This window comes from Dermacentor silvarum, chromosome 9 (genome assembly GCF_013339745.2).
Source record: "Dermacentor silvarum isolate Dsil-2018 chromosome 9, BIME_Dsil_1.4, whole genome shotgun sequence".
Classification (NCBI taxonomy): Eukaryota; Metazoa; Arthropoda; class Arachnida; order Ixodida; family Ixodidae; genus Dermacentor; species Dermacentor silvarum.
In genome coordinates this window covers 51,912,923-51,928,761 of record NC_051162.1, presented here as the reverse complement: position 1 = coordinate 51,928,761, position 15,839 = coordinate 51,912,923, and the positions used below count along the sequence as shown (strand labels likewise).

The 15,839-nt window shown below is 45.0% G+C and overlaps 1 protein-coding gene across 1 annotated transcript in view; it reads left to right on the top strand.

The window, feature by feature from the left end:
- LOC119465242 (apoptosis-stimulating of p53 protein 2) overlaps positions 1-14,385 on the top strand; it is an 83,702-nt gene extending 69,317 nt beyond the window's left edge. Inside the window, exons 10-13 of the mRNA XM_037726036.2 lie at positions 189-322; positions 5,997-6,163; positions 10,096-10,313; positions 14,156-14,385. Of these exons, the coding sequence (XP_037581964.1) occupies positions 189-322; positions 5,997-6,163; positions 10,096-10,313; positions 14,156-14,200 (564 nt within the window). The 3' untranslated portion in view covers positions 14,201-14,385. The remainder of the gene's footprint in view (positions 1-188; positions 323-5,996; positions 6,164-10,095; positions 10,314-14,155) is intronic.
- The last annotated feature ends 1,454 nt before the right edge of the window (positions 14,386-15,839 follow it).

Below are 15,839 nucleotides of genomic sequence, written 5' to 3'. Positions count from 1 at the left end.
TAGTGTTTTACGAACTGGTACTGCGGATGTAATAGATAGGGTAATGGTAATAAGCTTTAAAGTTAGTTTTGTCTTTAAGCGTTGGGGATTTGTGATATGAGTGGTGTATGCATTTCCACATAATGAAGCACTGAGACCAAAGTTTCAATACAGAGTTTTGTGGCTAAATGTATTGCATATGTGTGCAGGTTCCCAACCCGAGCGCTGCCAATGACGAGGGAATCACGGCACTGCACAACGCCATCTGCGCAGGCCACCTAGACATTGTCAAGTTCCTGGTTGAGTTTGGCTGTGACGTCAATGCACAGGACAGCGACGGCTGGTGGGTCTCCTTTTAAAGTGAACCTTTCGTTGGGGAGTTGAACAGGTTTTATCCTGTGAGTGGCGGTTTGGCAGTGGGGAGGGTGAATATGGAGAAGCGGTTTTATGCTGTCATCAGCTGCTGCAAAGGAAGGAACGCCTGTGCTTAATTAGCACGTAACGGACATGCCCAGCATTGCACAATACACTGTTTTAGCTTGTCCTAAGGGCATTACAATTTACGAAATACTCAGTTACCGGATTTATAGATGGCAGTAGCAACACCGGTAGTGACATCTTGTGACGCGTTGTTGAACCACAATGCATTTGAGCTCTTTTTGATACATAGGTGTTCTCATCGAAGGAAAGTGGACAGACTGCGTGTTAATGACTATATTGCTGCCGATTCTTTACACCAGCAGCCAAGTAGAATATGATTGGTCATTGCAATAACTTTTTGTCCTCTATGGTTAGACTCTGCACCACAACACGGTGCCACCAAAGTAGCTAGTTGACATCTACATAAGGCAAAGCATTGTAGCACGAGATGCCAACGCGTGCCAAGCTTGTGGGGCCTGAGTGGCACAAGACAATTCTCTCCACAATGTCGCTTCTGCGCAGCGCCCGGGTCCCTCAGGCACATAGTAGTGGGTTGCAGACAGGCACCACTAAACCCTCTGAACCCTTATCACACCAAAGAGCCTTGGGAGAAAGCCTTGGCCAGCTCCGACCTCATAGATAAGCAAGGGCTGATTGTGAGGGCCCAGGACGCGGCTCGAGCTCAAGGCATACTGGAATGGGGACGCCTCTCCAAAGCTTCATTTATCTAATAAAGATTTATTTATTTACATTTACATAATACCTGCGTCGCCTCGAAGGCATTATCGCAGGGGGGGGCAGTTAGATTGAATGAAATAAAGAATAAATGCACATTGCAAAGCAACATCAAGGTGGAACATACAATGAGTCAACATTTTCAAGCGTAATAGAAAATTTAAACAAAGTTAAGGCACTAATGCATTGTCACAAACACAGGCGCGAAAACAAATCTTGATTATCAGACACTGAAACATATTCTTCCGGCAACAAATTCCAGTCTTTCACCGTATGTGGAAAGAATGATTCAGCAAAACGGCTAGTATTGCAGCTGTATTCACGCACCTTCTTTGAGTGGTCGAGTCGTTTCGAGACATAAGTTGGCTCCGATAGGCATTTGCGGCTATCAGTGCCTGTTTGATTATAGAAGATACGGTGGAAGAACTTGAGTCTCAATTTTTTTCTTCTGGTGATTAACGTTTCCCAGCCCAGCAATGCTTTTATTTCAGTGGCACTATCAAACGGGCTGTAACTATTGGAGACGAAGCGTGCAGCCTGATTTTGAAGTTTTTCTATTACTTGAATCAAATAGTCCTGATATGGGTCCCAAATCATAGAGGCGTATTCGAGGATAGATCTTACATGCAAAAAATAAAGTGTTTCTTTAACATCTTTGGACGCTGATTTAATATTTCTACGAATAAAAAACATTTTACTTGCCTTAGATATTGAATGCTGAATGTGTACGTTCCATTTAAGTTTCGATGTGAAGTAAACGCCAAGGTACTTGCACTCTGAGACGCTTTTTATTGTTGTGTTTTCAACATTGTACTGGGTTTGAGGCTCGAATTTTTTATTTGAAAAGTGGACGTGATTACATTTATTAATATTCAGACGCATTCCCCAGCGTAGACACCAATTTCCTGTTTTATCAAGGTCCCTCTGCAAGATTGTTACATGTGAGGGTGAATTTATTTTTCTGTAAAGAACACAGTCATCTGCAAAGAGTTTCATGGGGGACTGTATGTCATCTACAATGTCATTAATATATATGAGGAATAATAGTGGCCCCAGAACGCTGCCCTGGGGCACTCCTGAGGATACGCTTATGTGTGATGAACTACATCCATTAAGAACTGCACACTGTTTACGGTCTTTAAGATAATTACAAATCCAGTTCTGGGTTTTATTATGTATGTTCAAAGACGTTAACTTAATATTTAGTGTGATGAGATACTGTGTCAAGCGCTTTTTTAAAGTCCAGGAATAGTGCATCTACATGTTCGTTCTTGTCAAGGGGGTTACCTATAAAGTGTTGGAATTCAACTAATGGTGTGTTGCATGAGTAACCGTTACGAAATCCATGCTGTGAGGCAGTAAAAAAGCTAATCGACTCAAGGTACTTAAATAATTGACTATACAATATATGCTCAAAAACTTTGCAGCATACTGAAGTTAGGGATATAGGCCTGTAATTTTCCACCAGTTTCTTGTCCCCAGATTTAAAGATAGGATTAACAGCCGCGAGTTTCCAATCCTGTGGAACCAACCCAGTCTCGTACGAGATTTTAAACAAAATACAAAGATATTGTGCAATAATGCCGTGACATTTCTTTAGAACATAGGAAGGAATTCTATTAGGACCCATAGATTTATAGGTGTCCAATTCCTGCAAAAGACAGTCGATACCATGTATATCGATGTTTATTTCAGGCATGCAATGGACAAAGGCACTGTTAGGAGGAAGTGATGTGGTCGCGTCAGTCGTTGGTGTCGACGAAAACACCGATTGAAAATAGAGATTAAACACTTCAACCTTTTCAGCGTCTGTCGTTATAGCAATGCCATTTGATTTCAGAGCGGGAACTGAAATGTCGTCTGTTCTACTTGATTTTATATATTTCCAGAAAGCTTTAGGGTTTTTTTTTTCAGATCTGTGTTTAATCGGGCAAAAAATAATTCTTTCGCTTTCTCGATTCCTAGTTTTAGCATCCGGTTTGCATCCTTTAAGTGTTGGCGGTTGAGAGAAGTGTTGTTATTACAGCATTTTTTGTACGCCCTTCTAGCTTTCCTTATCAGTCTACGCACTCCAGAATTAAACCACGGTTTATCTTTTTTCTTTTGCTGCAGGAATTTTATAGGGACATGTTTCTCTAGTAGTTCTAATAATTTGTTCCGAAGGGTGGACCATAAATGCTCTGCATCACTACTCTCTGACAGACGTCGGAAGGTTGGCAAGTATGATATTAATTCAGCCTGGATAGCGTCAAAGTTGCCTCTCTCATATAAAAATACTGGCCGTGGTAATTGCACCTGTATAGGAACCAGTGAAATGTTTAAGTTTGTAATGACCACATTGTGGTCACTAATGCCCGATTGCGTTGAGACTTTGGTCACAATGTTGGGGTCATTACAAAAGACCAGGTCTAATGTAGCTTGTTGTCTAGTAGGAACAAGTACATATTGGGTTAAATTGTTTAACATAATTATTTCACGAAAAATTGTATTGATTCACGATTTGTTAGTTATTGCGCCGTCAGTAGTCTAAGTTATGTCTGGGAGGTTAAAATCACCGCCCAGAAAAACAATATCAGAGAGCACTGATAAGATGTCAGCAAAGTTATGAATTGGGGTTTCATTACTATCGGGTGGGCGGTAGAAGGAACCAAATACTAGTTTATACCCCTTTGACAGGTGCACACGACACCATACTGATTCAGCATCATTGTCAAAATGGAGTACTTCACTGGGCAAGTCGTTTGCTATTAGAATAAAAACGCCTCCGCCGTGCCGGTGTCTATCTTTACGGTAGACAGTAAACCCGGGTGGGAATACTTCGCTGTTCCCGATACTCTTTTCTAACCAGGACTCAGTGCCTAGTACAACGTGCGGCTGCACAGTTGCAACCATAGAGGCGAAATCGTCCGCCTTATTTTTGATGCTTCTGCAGTTAACTAAGAGCTAAGAAAAGATGTTTATTCTCTCTCTCTCTGCCTGGCCCAAGACTTGCGTCATCATTTTCTTATTGTGCAGCATTTTACGATGGTGGCAGGATGTTGAAACAAGATCTTAGCAGTGTGATGCCGGAAATTTATTGTTTAGTTTAACAGTAAGATTGGGCTGTAGGTTATATTCGAATTTTAACTTGAGGTGTGGCTTCACAGCAGTTGAAATATTGCCTCGAGGTGTAATTTAATGGTACTACTACAAATCCAGCTTTAGAGGAGTGATCTCCGCCATCAGCATCGCTGACAGGTAAGGAACAGAGCAGCTGGCCGAAGATATACATGGACATTTTGCGCATCTGTGAATGGCAACTGTTCTTATAAATATTGGGGCGTTGTATGCAGTTATTTCTGCAGATTATACTTGCAGATTGTTTTGTTTTTGGGGTGTTGTAATTGGGGTTGTGGTATATACGCTGCAGAGTACGTATACCGTATTTACTCGATTCTAACGCACCCTCGATTGTAACGCGCTCCCGTTTTCCGTGACGACAGAAAAAAAATTCCTTTACAGTACTGCACATCTCGTGCTCTCAAACAGAAATACAACTTTCTGTCATTTGGAAAAACAGATTTCTTTTCGGTTTACTGAAGTTGCGATGATTGAAAAAAGTCGCAGTTTCGCCCGAAAGGTGAAGCATCGAATGCGATAGCAAATTAGTAAACACTGCTATCCTTACGAAATAAGGATAGCAGTGTTATCGGCCATATAAACTTGCAAACATTCGCTTACTAAATAAATTAACAAGCACGGTGTAACGCACGCACAAGCAAATATAACACATCTCGCTCGTTGACCGTGGAAACAAACTGGCAAAACGCTGGAGTGACAAAGCGCGGCGAGCAAATTGACCTTCGTGCTAGCATGCCTCTCGCTTCAATGCAGCAAAAACACGGCGCGCAACAGACTTTCCCCGTCACAGATTGCTTTCAAGGTAGGGCCAAGGCGATCGTATCGCTGAAGTGGATCATCACAGATTACATCCTGCTTCGGTCCACTGAAACCGTTCCACATTGCTTTGCTGGCGAAAATCCTCTCCTTCTGTTTGCGCCAGTCCCGCACGCAAGTTTTGGATTCTCCGAACGCCGTGATGCGGCCCGATTTTCGTCCCGTCTCCGCACACTTGATCACTTTCCTTTTAAATGCGGCATCATGATGAACTTGGTACTTCATGCTGATAGAGCAGACGCAGAGAATGTGAAGACAGACGGTAGACTATTGCCTAAGCACGTGTGCTACGATAACTAGAGAGTAGCTAGGCTCGACGCGCGTGCGAGGCAGCCATGTTGAAATTCCGACGGCTATGTAGTAATGCAGATTTATGGTCGCACTCGATTCTAATGCGCACGCAATTTTTGGACCTGTTTTATCGGAAAAAAAAGTGCGCGTTAGATTCGAGTAAATACAGTATTCGTTCATTTTGAATACCTCATAAACATGGAATACTGAAATTTTAGCCGAACCGAAGTCGCCCGCAACAATATCGAATAGCATAGTATTCGATCGAAGACTAGAAAATTTTGAATATTCTCACAAGCCTAGAAGATATTGTCGACACGGCATGAAACCATATCTTTGGCCTATTCTCAAGTTCAACAAAATGAAATTTTTTTTCTCGTGGAAATTTTTTTTAGATTGCCTGATAATTCAGAACATCTTATGGCCCCTTCCATGTAAGAAAAATTCATTGGTGACTGTACCTATTAATTAAGCATGAAAGGCTGAATTTCATTATATCAAAGCAAAGTGCGATTTTACCGACTTTGTTTTATCAGGGTCTAACTGTATTACCACTCCTGCTTTGGCCCGCAGTCGTTCCTACAGTATTTTCCAAGTAAGTAAATAAATAATGGTGATTGTTTCTGTCCACACAGGACGCCGCTGCACTGTGCGGCTTCGTGCAACAACCTGGCAATGGTGCGCTTCCTGGTGGAGCATGGCGCGTGCGTGTTTGCTGCCACACTGAGCGACCACGAGACGGCTGCTGACAAGTGCGAGGAGGACGAGGAAGGATTTGATAGCTGCTCTGAGTACCTCTACGGTGAGTACACACGCCAGTCTTTTGTATCTCACCTCGTACTTTATTGTGCAATTGTCATGCAGGTTTGGGTTTAGGATATGATAAACACTTACTGGGAAGATATACATCTGGAAGCATTTTTCTTTTTTCATTTGTCACGCCTTAGCCTGAACCTTGTCTGTAAAAGAGATACAGTAGAACCCCGTTGATACGTGTTTCAAGGGGCATTGTGGGAAAAAAATGTAAGAGTCGGGAAAACTTCACAGTGAGATAGGGCACAAATTGCCTTATCAGCGCTAGAAACAACTCTGAATGGTTGCCAGTACAGTTATTAGACGTCTCTGCGCTTGTACTATGACCATGAACGGCGCATGCACGCATATATAATTAGAAGACATGCACAATGTTCCGCGACAGCAGCTCTTGCCACTTTTGATATGCTTCACTGCATAACACGGTTTTATTGCGGTGAAGCTGACTAAAAAGAACCAGGTGTTGTGCAGCGCAAATAAGACACTCGAGTGCCCGAAACTAACTTTAGCACTGAGCTCAGTGGATTTGACCCAGTGTGCGTGGTTCCCAGTAGGTTTTTTCTCAATGCACCCTTTTTCAGGTGCTTTGCCAACTGTTCTGTGCATGTGTTCTCCCAATGCTTGTGCAGCACCTGGCTTGGGCAACTTAGGCACTTATTGCAAACTTTGGTCACTCGTTGCAACTAGTGTCCCTTTATATGCTCCCAAAGGGAGCAGAGGTGTGCATACTTCCGCCATTTTGTTCCAACGCTATGCGGTAAAGCCTCTCATTGGGCACGCAGGAACCGAACTTGGAACAGCGTTGAAGCGTCCAGCGAGACGATGGCGCTGCCACACGGAGCGGCACGAGAGCATCTCTCCTGAATGTTGTTGCAGTCAACACATAGCAAAGGAGTGCGCACCCTTAACAAGCAGCTTCTGAATGTCTCGCACATTGTTGGATGCTCAAACAATTATCTGAACTGTCCAGAGGGAACAAACTTTCTCGTTTCTTGATGTGACCGTGCCTCTATGACCAGCGAGAGCAGTGTATAAACAATGTGCACCGCCTGAATTGACGGTTTGTTGGCACCGTAGCACCTGCATGCATGCGCCTCTTTCATGTCCTCACAATTTGCTTAATTGCATTACAGCCCTAACAGAACTGAATGGAAGCCAACGACATGCCCAAAATTTGTAGCATGCACTTCGTCGGCAATGAGACCTTGACCAACCCTGTGTCTCCATCACATGTACCGACAATTTTTCAGCAGGCCTACTGCAAGATGAAAGCTGCGGCTGGAGACAGAAAGTCGCACAATCAACGCGCACGCCGTTTGAGCGTATGGTGCACACCAAAAGAAATTTCTGTCTCGCTTCTAATAGCCTGGGGTATCATTGTGACATCACTTGGTGCGTTTTTTGAGTGAAAAAAACAAAAACATATTCAAAGGTTAAATGTTCGGGCCATGTCTAACATTAACAGTTTACTGAGCCTGTACAAATTTTTTCGGGCAAGTCATGTCATGCACATACGTCATACATGTTATGCATGTAATGTCATGCATCCATTTCATTCTTCTCACAAGATGGCATTCATGGCACTGCATGTCATTCATGTCATGTCACGCGTGTTACAGAAACGGCGGCTTTTGATGCTTATGGCATTGAAGGTAACTAAAAGACAGCGTCGCGTCCATCAAGTTGGCTTCCCTGCAGCACAGCGGAGCATTTGACGCCATTTTAGACCACATGATGGCACTGGTTGAGTAGCGGCGAAAGGAAAAGGGGGCCACAACTCTTCTTCCTTTGCGAGCATACACAGGAACATTAGTTGCAATGCATTGGTTGCCTGTTGCAACATACCAGTCGTTGCAACATACCATTTGGGAACATTACAGAATGGCACGGTGTGAAATGGGAACATAATCCATGAGAGTCAATGGGATCTACGTCAAGACCGTAACAGCAAGGAACATATCAATGGGGTTCCACTGTATATCCAGGCAGCTGTACCTGGGATTGCACGAACAATCTTGTGGTTATGAACATGGCATTCCAACCGCTACACATTTACTGCTTTGTTCAGAAAACCACCGAAGTTTCCTGAATATTTTTATGTCTGGCTCGTTGTGAACAGCTTTCATTATTGATACATGAGTGTTTCTTTTGTTATTTTCGGTTCTCATTTACTATAGATTACTGTTAATGATATTGAGTCACATTAGGCAAGGCCGCAGAAGCAGTCTGTATGATATGCAAATTTCTTGGAGCAGAAGCCAAGCATGCTTTTGTTACCCTCTACGTGCCGCATTATTGCTGGCATGGCGGGGAAAGAAAATTGCAGTTGTGCCGGCAGCCAAGCATTTTTGTGAGCTGCGTCCATGCGAGAAAGGCCACCAGAAATTCTAAATCTTCCTCTCAATCATCAGTACTAAGTTGAAGCTGTGAACACGACTCACTAGAGCTTTCGAGGTCTTATTTTTTGTTTGAAATGAAGAAACGTCCAAATACAGCATGATTTTGGCATTGAAAAAGGCGGCCGTCAACACTGCAGCTGCCACATTTAAAACTCAAGGGAGCCAGACTTTCGCTTCTTTTTTGCCAACTGTGCCCTCAAAAATCAGTTTTCTGGGAATCTGGTGCCACTTAAAACAGCACTCGCACCAAAATTATGAAATTGCTCATGTTAGAAAAAAGTTGGGTGTGCAGTGCAGACATGGACACAAGAATAAGGAAATGGACAGTGAAATGTAAGTGAAATGACTGCCACTTACGTGCGGTGCTGGTCTTCGTCTGAAACACATAATTGGAACAGAAAGGATTAATGGGAAGTGCAGGATGACGTCGAAGAGTGGAATGAAATATGGCATTGCTAGTCGCTGACCATCTGCACCACCAAAAATGTGTGCAAAGGAATCAGAAGCACTTCTGCAAATCACAGCTTCCATAAAATTCAGGTTTCACTGTATCCTCGATCACTCGTGGTTTCAGTGGCACCTGTTTTATTAAATTGTTGCAGTGTTTGGTTATTGGAATGAACTCCTATCTTCTGGTGTATCTCCACTTTATGTGTTTCGAGAGGTGACAAATTTCGTTTTCTCGCTACACTGTGCCAGTCAGTCTTACCTCAGTTGTTGTCACACCTTGGCAATAGACTTTGCCTTGCAAAGTTTGATTCACAAAATGTTTCGTTGTTCCATTTTCTACATAGCCACTAACTTGACCATCATTCCTGGTTCCTGTGATTTGCATACCAAACTGGTATCACTCTGACATTGTCTACATGAGGAATGATGTTACATGAAATGTAAAAAAAATTCATTTACATAAATCGAATATGTTTATTATTATCACATATTTCATATTATATGCTAAACCATCTGTATACTTTCTTTATGGCATGTGTAAATGTTTGCCGTGTGTACAGAATGGACCTAGTGCACTTCAGGTTTAGAAGATTGTTTGATTGTGTACGTACACCTTACTTACCTCCTTTGTTTACATTTTTCCTTTACATTTGACATTGATTTGTTTGCCTTCCCCCTTCATTATATAATGCCCTTGTGGGCCTTTAAGGTAAATAAGGGGAAAGGTGTGTTCAAATTCGAAAGAGGGCCTAGGGGCAGCTTAAATTTCTAAAGAGCACCTTGCTGAACTAGTATAGTTACGAGCAAAACTCTACAGGCCAAGAGGGCTACGAAAAATACTGCATTCTTTTCCTTCGCAGCCTAGGACTTGGACTAAAATCAAGCGGTACAGCTTATGTGCAACTGTTTGACCACTGCAGTACATTGAAAGAATTCCAGTCAGCACAGTTGTGTTCGAAGAAACTAAAATTTGTAGCTGATGCGGTGGTCTCTAGCATTTTGCTTGTGACTGTACCTATGCGACTGTTGGGTGCATTGTATTGATTGTTCGCCCGTTGCATCTGTTGCTCAGGTGTTCAGGAGAAACTTGGCGTCATCAACGGAGGGGTGGCGTATGCCGTGTTTGACTACGAAGCTCGGCAGCCGGATGAGCTGAGCTTTGCACAGGGCGACATGGTGCAGATCCTCCGCCGCGGAGGAGCAGAGGGTGATGCAGAGCAACCATGCGGATGGTGGTGGGCACGGCTCCGTGATGGCCGCGAGGGATACCTACCGCGGAACCTGCTCGGGGTATGCGCTTAATTACTTGCAGTGCAAACTTTTTTTACTGTGGGTTTATTGCATTGCTGCATGATCATGCACACTTAAATGCAATAACCTGCAATAACCTTTGATGCTCATGTTTAATTAGAATGACTTATTTAGAAGGCCATGCAGATGGCCAGTGCATTTACATGCACCTTTGGCACTGGCCATGCGTCGGAAGAACTCTTCTCTGCATAGATGCTTGGCTATGAGTAAGTAGGGGGTTGGGCATGATCTGCTGCAGCCTTGGCAAAAAGAGGGGAGCCTACTCGTTATGAGCTATTACCATGCATATTGAAGACCTGCCCTCATTTAGTACCTGCACCGCCTCCGCTTTCAAGGTCAAAGAAAGAAATTTCACCTAATTTTGAATTTTAAGTGCATGGCATTTGGTATCAGTTCATACTTTTTCTAAAAGCATTAACCTTGCTGGAATACTTCACAATCCAGCAGCGTAGACAGCACCGAAGACAACCATCTTTAAGAGTACATCGTCGAGGTACTGTCATATCTTGATAATTCGAACTCGAAGAGGCCCGAAAATTTGTTCGAATTAAAGGAAGGACTTATTATTGCGATAGCAATTATATGGACACTCAAAAGCAGATTTCTGCCGTCGGCGTCGCCGTCGCCGTGAGGTTCCGTATGACGTCATTTGGAGATGAAATCGTCGCCACCCGCCGAACGCTGTATGTGCGAGTGAAAGGGCGCGAGGGGCGCGTCTTTCACGGGGAGTGAACGCACGGCGGAGAACAAACGCGCGTTCTGCGCCGTGCTCGCTTAAGGACTGCAGAAGTAGGCGTCTCTTTTCTCCTTTACAATCACCATATATGTAGAGCAAATGCGCCTTCTTCAGACGCGCGAGAGGCCGTGGGGGAGGGAAGGGAAGGGAGGCGACGTTTAGCTGCGGCACCAAGTGCCTATTTATATCAGAGGCTCCAGCAACAGTCACCAACGCCGCACGCATTTTGAGCTAACGCGGGCAGAACGCCGATGGCGTCGACAACAGTTCTGCGTGTTGTTGCTACCAAAGCCGCTCACCTTACTTCGTATGACATTGCTGTGTTGCTATCGCATTCATTGCTTCGCCCTTAGGGCGAAACTGTGACCTTTTTATTACGATAGCAATTATATGGACACTCCAAGCGCATTTTTGCCGTCGTCCTCGCCGTGATTTTCCGTACGAAGTCCAACGATCATAAAATCGTCGCCGTGAGTTTTGTGTGCAAGTGAAGGCGTGCAAGGGTGAGCCACCAACCGTGGCTTAATCTCGTGCACGCCACAGAGGAAGGCGGCCGGAAGCGCATGCTCTTCATTCACGCGCGAGGAACAGGGAGGAGGCGACGGGAAAGTGCGTTCTGCTTACGCGGCTGCTGCTCACGGAGCTATCTTGAAAGCGATCTGCGACGCGGCTTAAGTTTGCACCCGCGGCGGCCTCATCTTCAAAGCGATCTGCGATGGGCCAAAGGGCATTCGCCGAGTACCGGTAGCTTCGTATGCACTGCGCTTTCAACGTTTAGTTCCTCGTGCACCATAGCACGACATACGAACGGTGCGAGTCGTGAAATATCGTTGTGCGCAAGCATATAGCGAGCGAGGGCCACGGCCAAAAATGAAATGGCCGAAAACGAAACTTCAGGGGAGCAGGCAGCGACGGGCCAACTCCCTCGTCAAAGGTGAGGGAGGAGGGCGGCAGGGAAGCAGATTTGGCCTCGGCAACCCCATCGCTTCGGTGGCAGTGGCTTCAGTGGCTCCCCTCGCGCTCCCTCATAGCTCCCTCACCTTCGAATGTCTCCGTGCACGCCCACCAGCCCGTCGCCAGCTTAGCCCGCTCCCTGAAGTTTCGTTTTCTGTCATTGAAGCGAGCGTTGGCGGGCGTGGGCAGTTACGTTGGCCGGACTGTGCCTCCGCCGTTGCTTCCATTTGCGCCGCAGCCAAAGCGTTGTCTGTGAGACGTCGGCACGTACACGCGTGTTCCTGCGCAAAGCAGAAACGGCGACCGTGCCATTTGAAAGAGCGAAATTTCTGCCGCGGGATTTTTTTTTCTCTGTATTTTTTTTTCCACGCGGCGTTCCGGAAAAGCTTTTGCCTAAGTTTTTGCTCTATGGCGGTGTCGAAGCAATGCCGGTCGGAGGCGCCGCCACCTGATTTGGCGCGCTGCTGAGAGCATTTTTGGTGCGCGGTATGTTCGAATTAACCGTCGCAAATGCTTTCGCGTTCGAATTACCGGGTGTTTTCGCACATTGGAATACACATAACTTTGACGGGACCACGGCGTCAGTTCGAATAAACCAGAAGTTCGAATTAACAAGATTCGACTGTAGTAAGCTCAGGCGATGACAAGAGTAACGTTGAAAGTGGGAGCAATAAAAAACAAAGCAGAACTTTATAAGTGGTGTTGAATCTTAAATAAATGTGTGTGCAATGTTTGCATTATTCTGTGCCTCATTCGCAGTATCATCTGCGGTTTTAGTAGGTAGTCATATGCCTGACTCATGTAGGAGCTGCACCCTGCCAAGATTCCAAAATAAAAATACAGGTCTTGCTCGAGTAAATATGGTAGTTCAGCTACAACCCTTCAGTTCAGCTCATGTCCCACACAAGGGGATCAGTGGCAGTCAGTGGTGAAAAAATTGACAGTCACTTTAGCATACACCAAAGAGGGTGAAGGTGAAAGCCTGCGCACTCAAGAGACATTCATTAAATTACTTGACATTCTCATTCGAATGCGTTGTTGCTTCTGATTACTTGTTTTTCTGACCAAAGGTCGTGGGTACGGGTGCCTTAATTGATGCTACCTTAATTAACTTAGCCCTAATTAACACCAAAGGTCGAGGGTGCGACTACCATCGAAGATCGTGAGTTCAAGTGCCCTAATTAACTTATAATAATTTACTATGCCCTAAATAACTTCACCTAAATGCCAAAGGTGATGGCTTTGAGTACCACACCAGTGACTCTATCTTAATTAACCCGGTGACGACGGTTACCCACGCACCATCAGAATTGTTGTGCGAGTGTTGATTGCTTACACATAGAAGACGATGACAGCAGTGACCCACACACCATCACAGTTGCGTGAGCGTTTGCATATAGGTAGGACACGATGCCGGGTCGGTGTAGTAGGTAAATTACTACACTGAGTCATCATCGGGTATGATTTCGCGTCGATGACACGGTTATTGCTCAAGGACGTAGAAGGTTGATTGAACGACGAGACATATAAGGCTTTCGCCTTAATAAAAATGCAGCTCTTGCATGATTAAATATGGTAATTCAGCAGCAACCTTTCAATTCAGCTCATATCCCAAGCAAGGGGATCAGTGGCAGTCGGTGGTGAAACTTCGCTTGTAAAACTTTTGTAGTTTTAGTGGACCTGGTCAACATTAGTCAAGTGACCCCTATATTTAGCTGCACTACATGGATCTCATGAGATGAAGTAAAAGAGTACATTTCTTTTATGCGTTTGCATCAGGATAGTCAGATTGCAAAAAGGGTATGTGTGTGAAGTGTGGGAAGTCAGTCACGTTGGTGTATATATATTTCAATTGATGGTGGTCTGGAGCGTCGGTTGCACTTCGCTCCTCGAAGAAGCAGGACGTGTGTTAACTGACCTCCTTAGTGACACTTTGCAATGTGTTGAATGCGGTATTAATTATGGATCCGAGACCTCACAGAGGTGCGACGTTATGCTAATGCATTTCTCTCGCATTTACTGCTAAATCGCCATTGAACATTTCTCGCGTGCAGTTTTGCGGCAGTCTACCAAAGCTGACAGTTGCCAAGTTCTCAGACCCAATGTTCCCATTTCTCTTTATTCCGCGCAGCTCTACCCAAGGGTGCAACCTTGCCGACCAAGCCTGGAGGAGTGAGCAACTTGCCATTCGTTTCCACGATGAAAAGTATTTTGCCTTGAACGACAATGTGCCTTTGTCGCACCTTGTTCGGGACACAAGTGTTGGGACCCACTGAAGCAGCAGAGTGACTATTGTAGCCACTCGTAGACCAGTATACAGGGACCAGGATGCAAGCGCAATAAAGTGTGGGAACAAATTGATCTGCACATCGCATTGTGTGTTCCCGACAAGTGTAAATGAAGTTTACGCAACGGATCCTCAAAAATTACCCAGCACCTCCACCAAAATGTCACGGGTGTAAAACTATTTACAAGATGTATTTACACGAGATGTACCAACAGCAGCTGAGAATCCAGAGAGGCTGTTGCCACTTCATCTTCACTGTCGTCGATATTGTCTGCTTTTCTCACCGTAACAATATGAAAAATATCTACATTTAATATAATATGCATGGCATTCGGTACCTGAGCTACTGAAGGACCACACCAATGACAAACCCTTCCAATCTACAATGTGAAGCATAACTTGTAGTCAGATCTGGCGCAAAATTGTTTGTTATATCCAACATAAGCACATATTTGCTACACACTGGAGTATAAGCGGAAAACATTTTATATTTGCCATGTTATATCCGTATTCATGTGCTCGAGGTTTTACTAAGTTTATCAGCTGGTTGAACTTTATTTAGCTAACTTCTCACCCACAGTGATCGCTCAGTGGTTATGGTGGTGTGTTGTCGAACGCTAGGTCGCGGGTTCAATTCCTGCTCACCGCGGCCACATTTTGAGGGGGACGAAAATCAAAGGTCCATTTGCACTTAGATTTAGCTGCAAGTTTAAAAAGAAAGAGCAGGTAGTAGTAAGCTTTAACCCGGAGCCCTCCACAATGGCATCTGTCGCCTTCTTACTTGGGATCCGGAGGGTTGCACACAGGCATTACCCTCGATGGAGGAGAGATACAACTGGCAGCACAGCAAACAAGGATTTAATATGCACAAGATTGGGAAAAGCATGAGGCACACAAAACTAAAACCATAATTCAACAAAAATTTTCACCCAGGCACAATACCGTGTTGATGTAGAGACGGAGGAGCCAGCGCTCGTCCGCCTTGTTTAGGCCCGATGCCGGTGGTGGGAATCTGAGCCTGTGTGATTTGTACAGTACCGTGATTGCTTTGAAGGATGTAGCCGGATTTGGTGCTGGAACATCAGGCGATGGAGGGTGAGGCGGATCCCAGTAATTTAGTGGGCGGGCTGAGGCATCGGCAGCCTCGTTTCCACCTAGCCCTGTATGACCAGGGGTCCAGATGATTGTACACGGGTTGGGGCAATCTAGATAGTAGCATTTGGGCTGTGCGTTCAGTGATGCAACCCCGGATGAGATTTTGGCACGCACACCGCGAGTTGGTAATGATGATCCAAGATGCGGGGTCCACTGCGGCGAGTGCGATGGCAACTTCCTCCGCGTGTGTGATGTCGGGTGCTCGTAAAGTGAGCCCTTGAATAGGTGTACGTTTTGGTGAACAACAGCGGCCATGTACCACCCGCCGTGATGCGGGCTGGATGCGTCCGTGTAGAAGACCCCCGTGCGTGAGCCATAGCGTTGCTGTAGGGCGTTAGCCCGCGCTATACGCCTACCATCGTGGGTCCCCTTA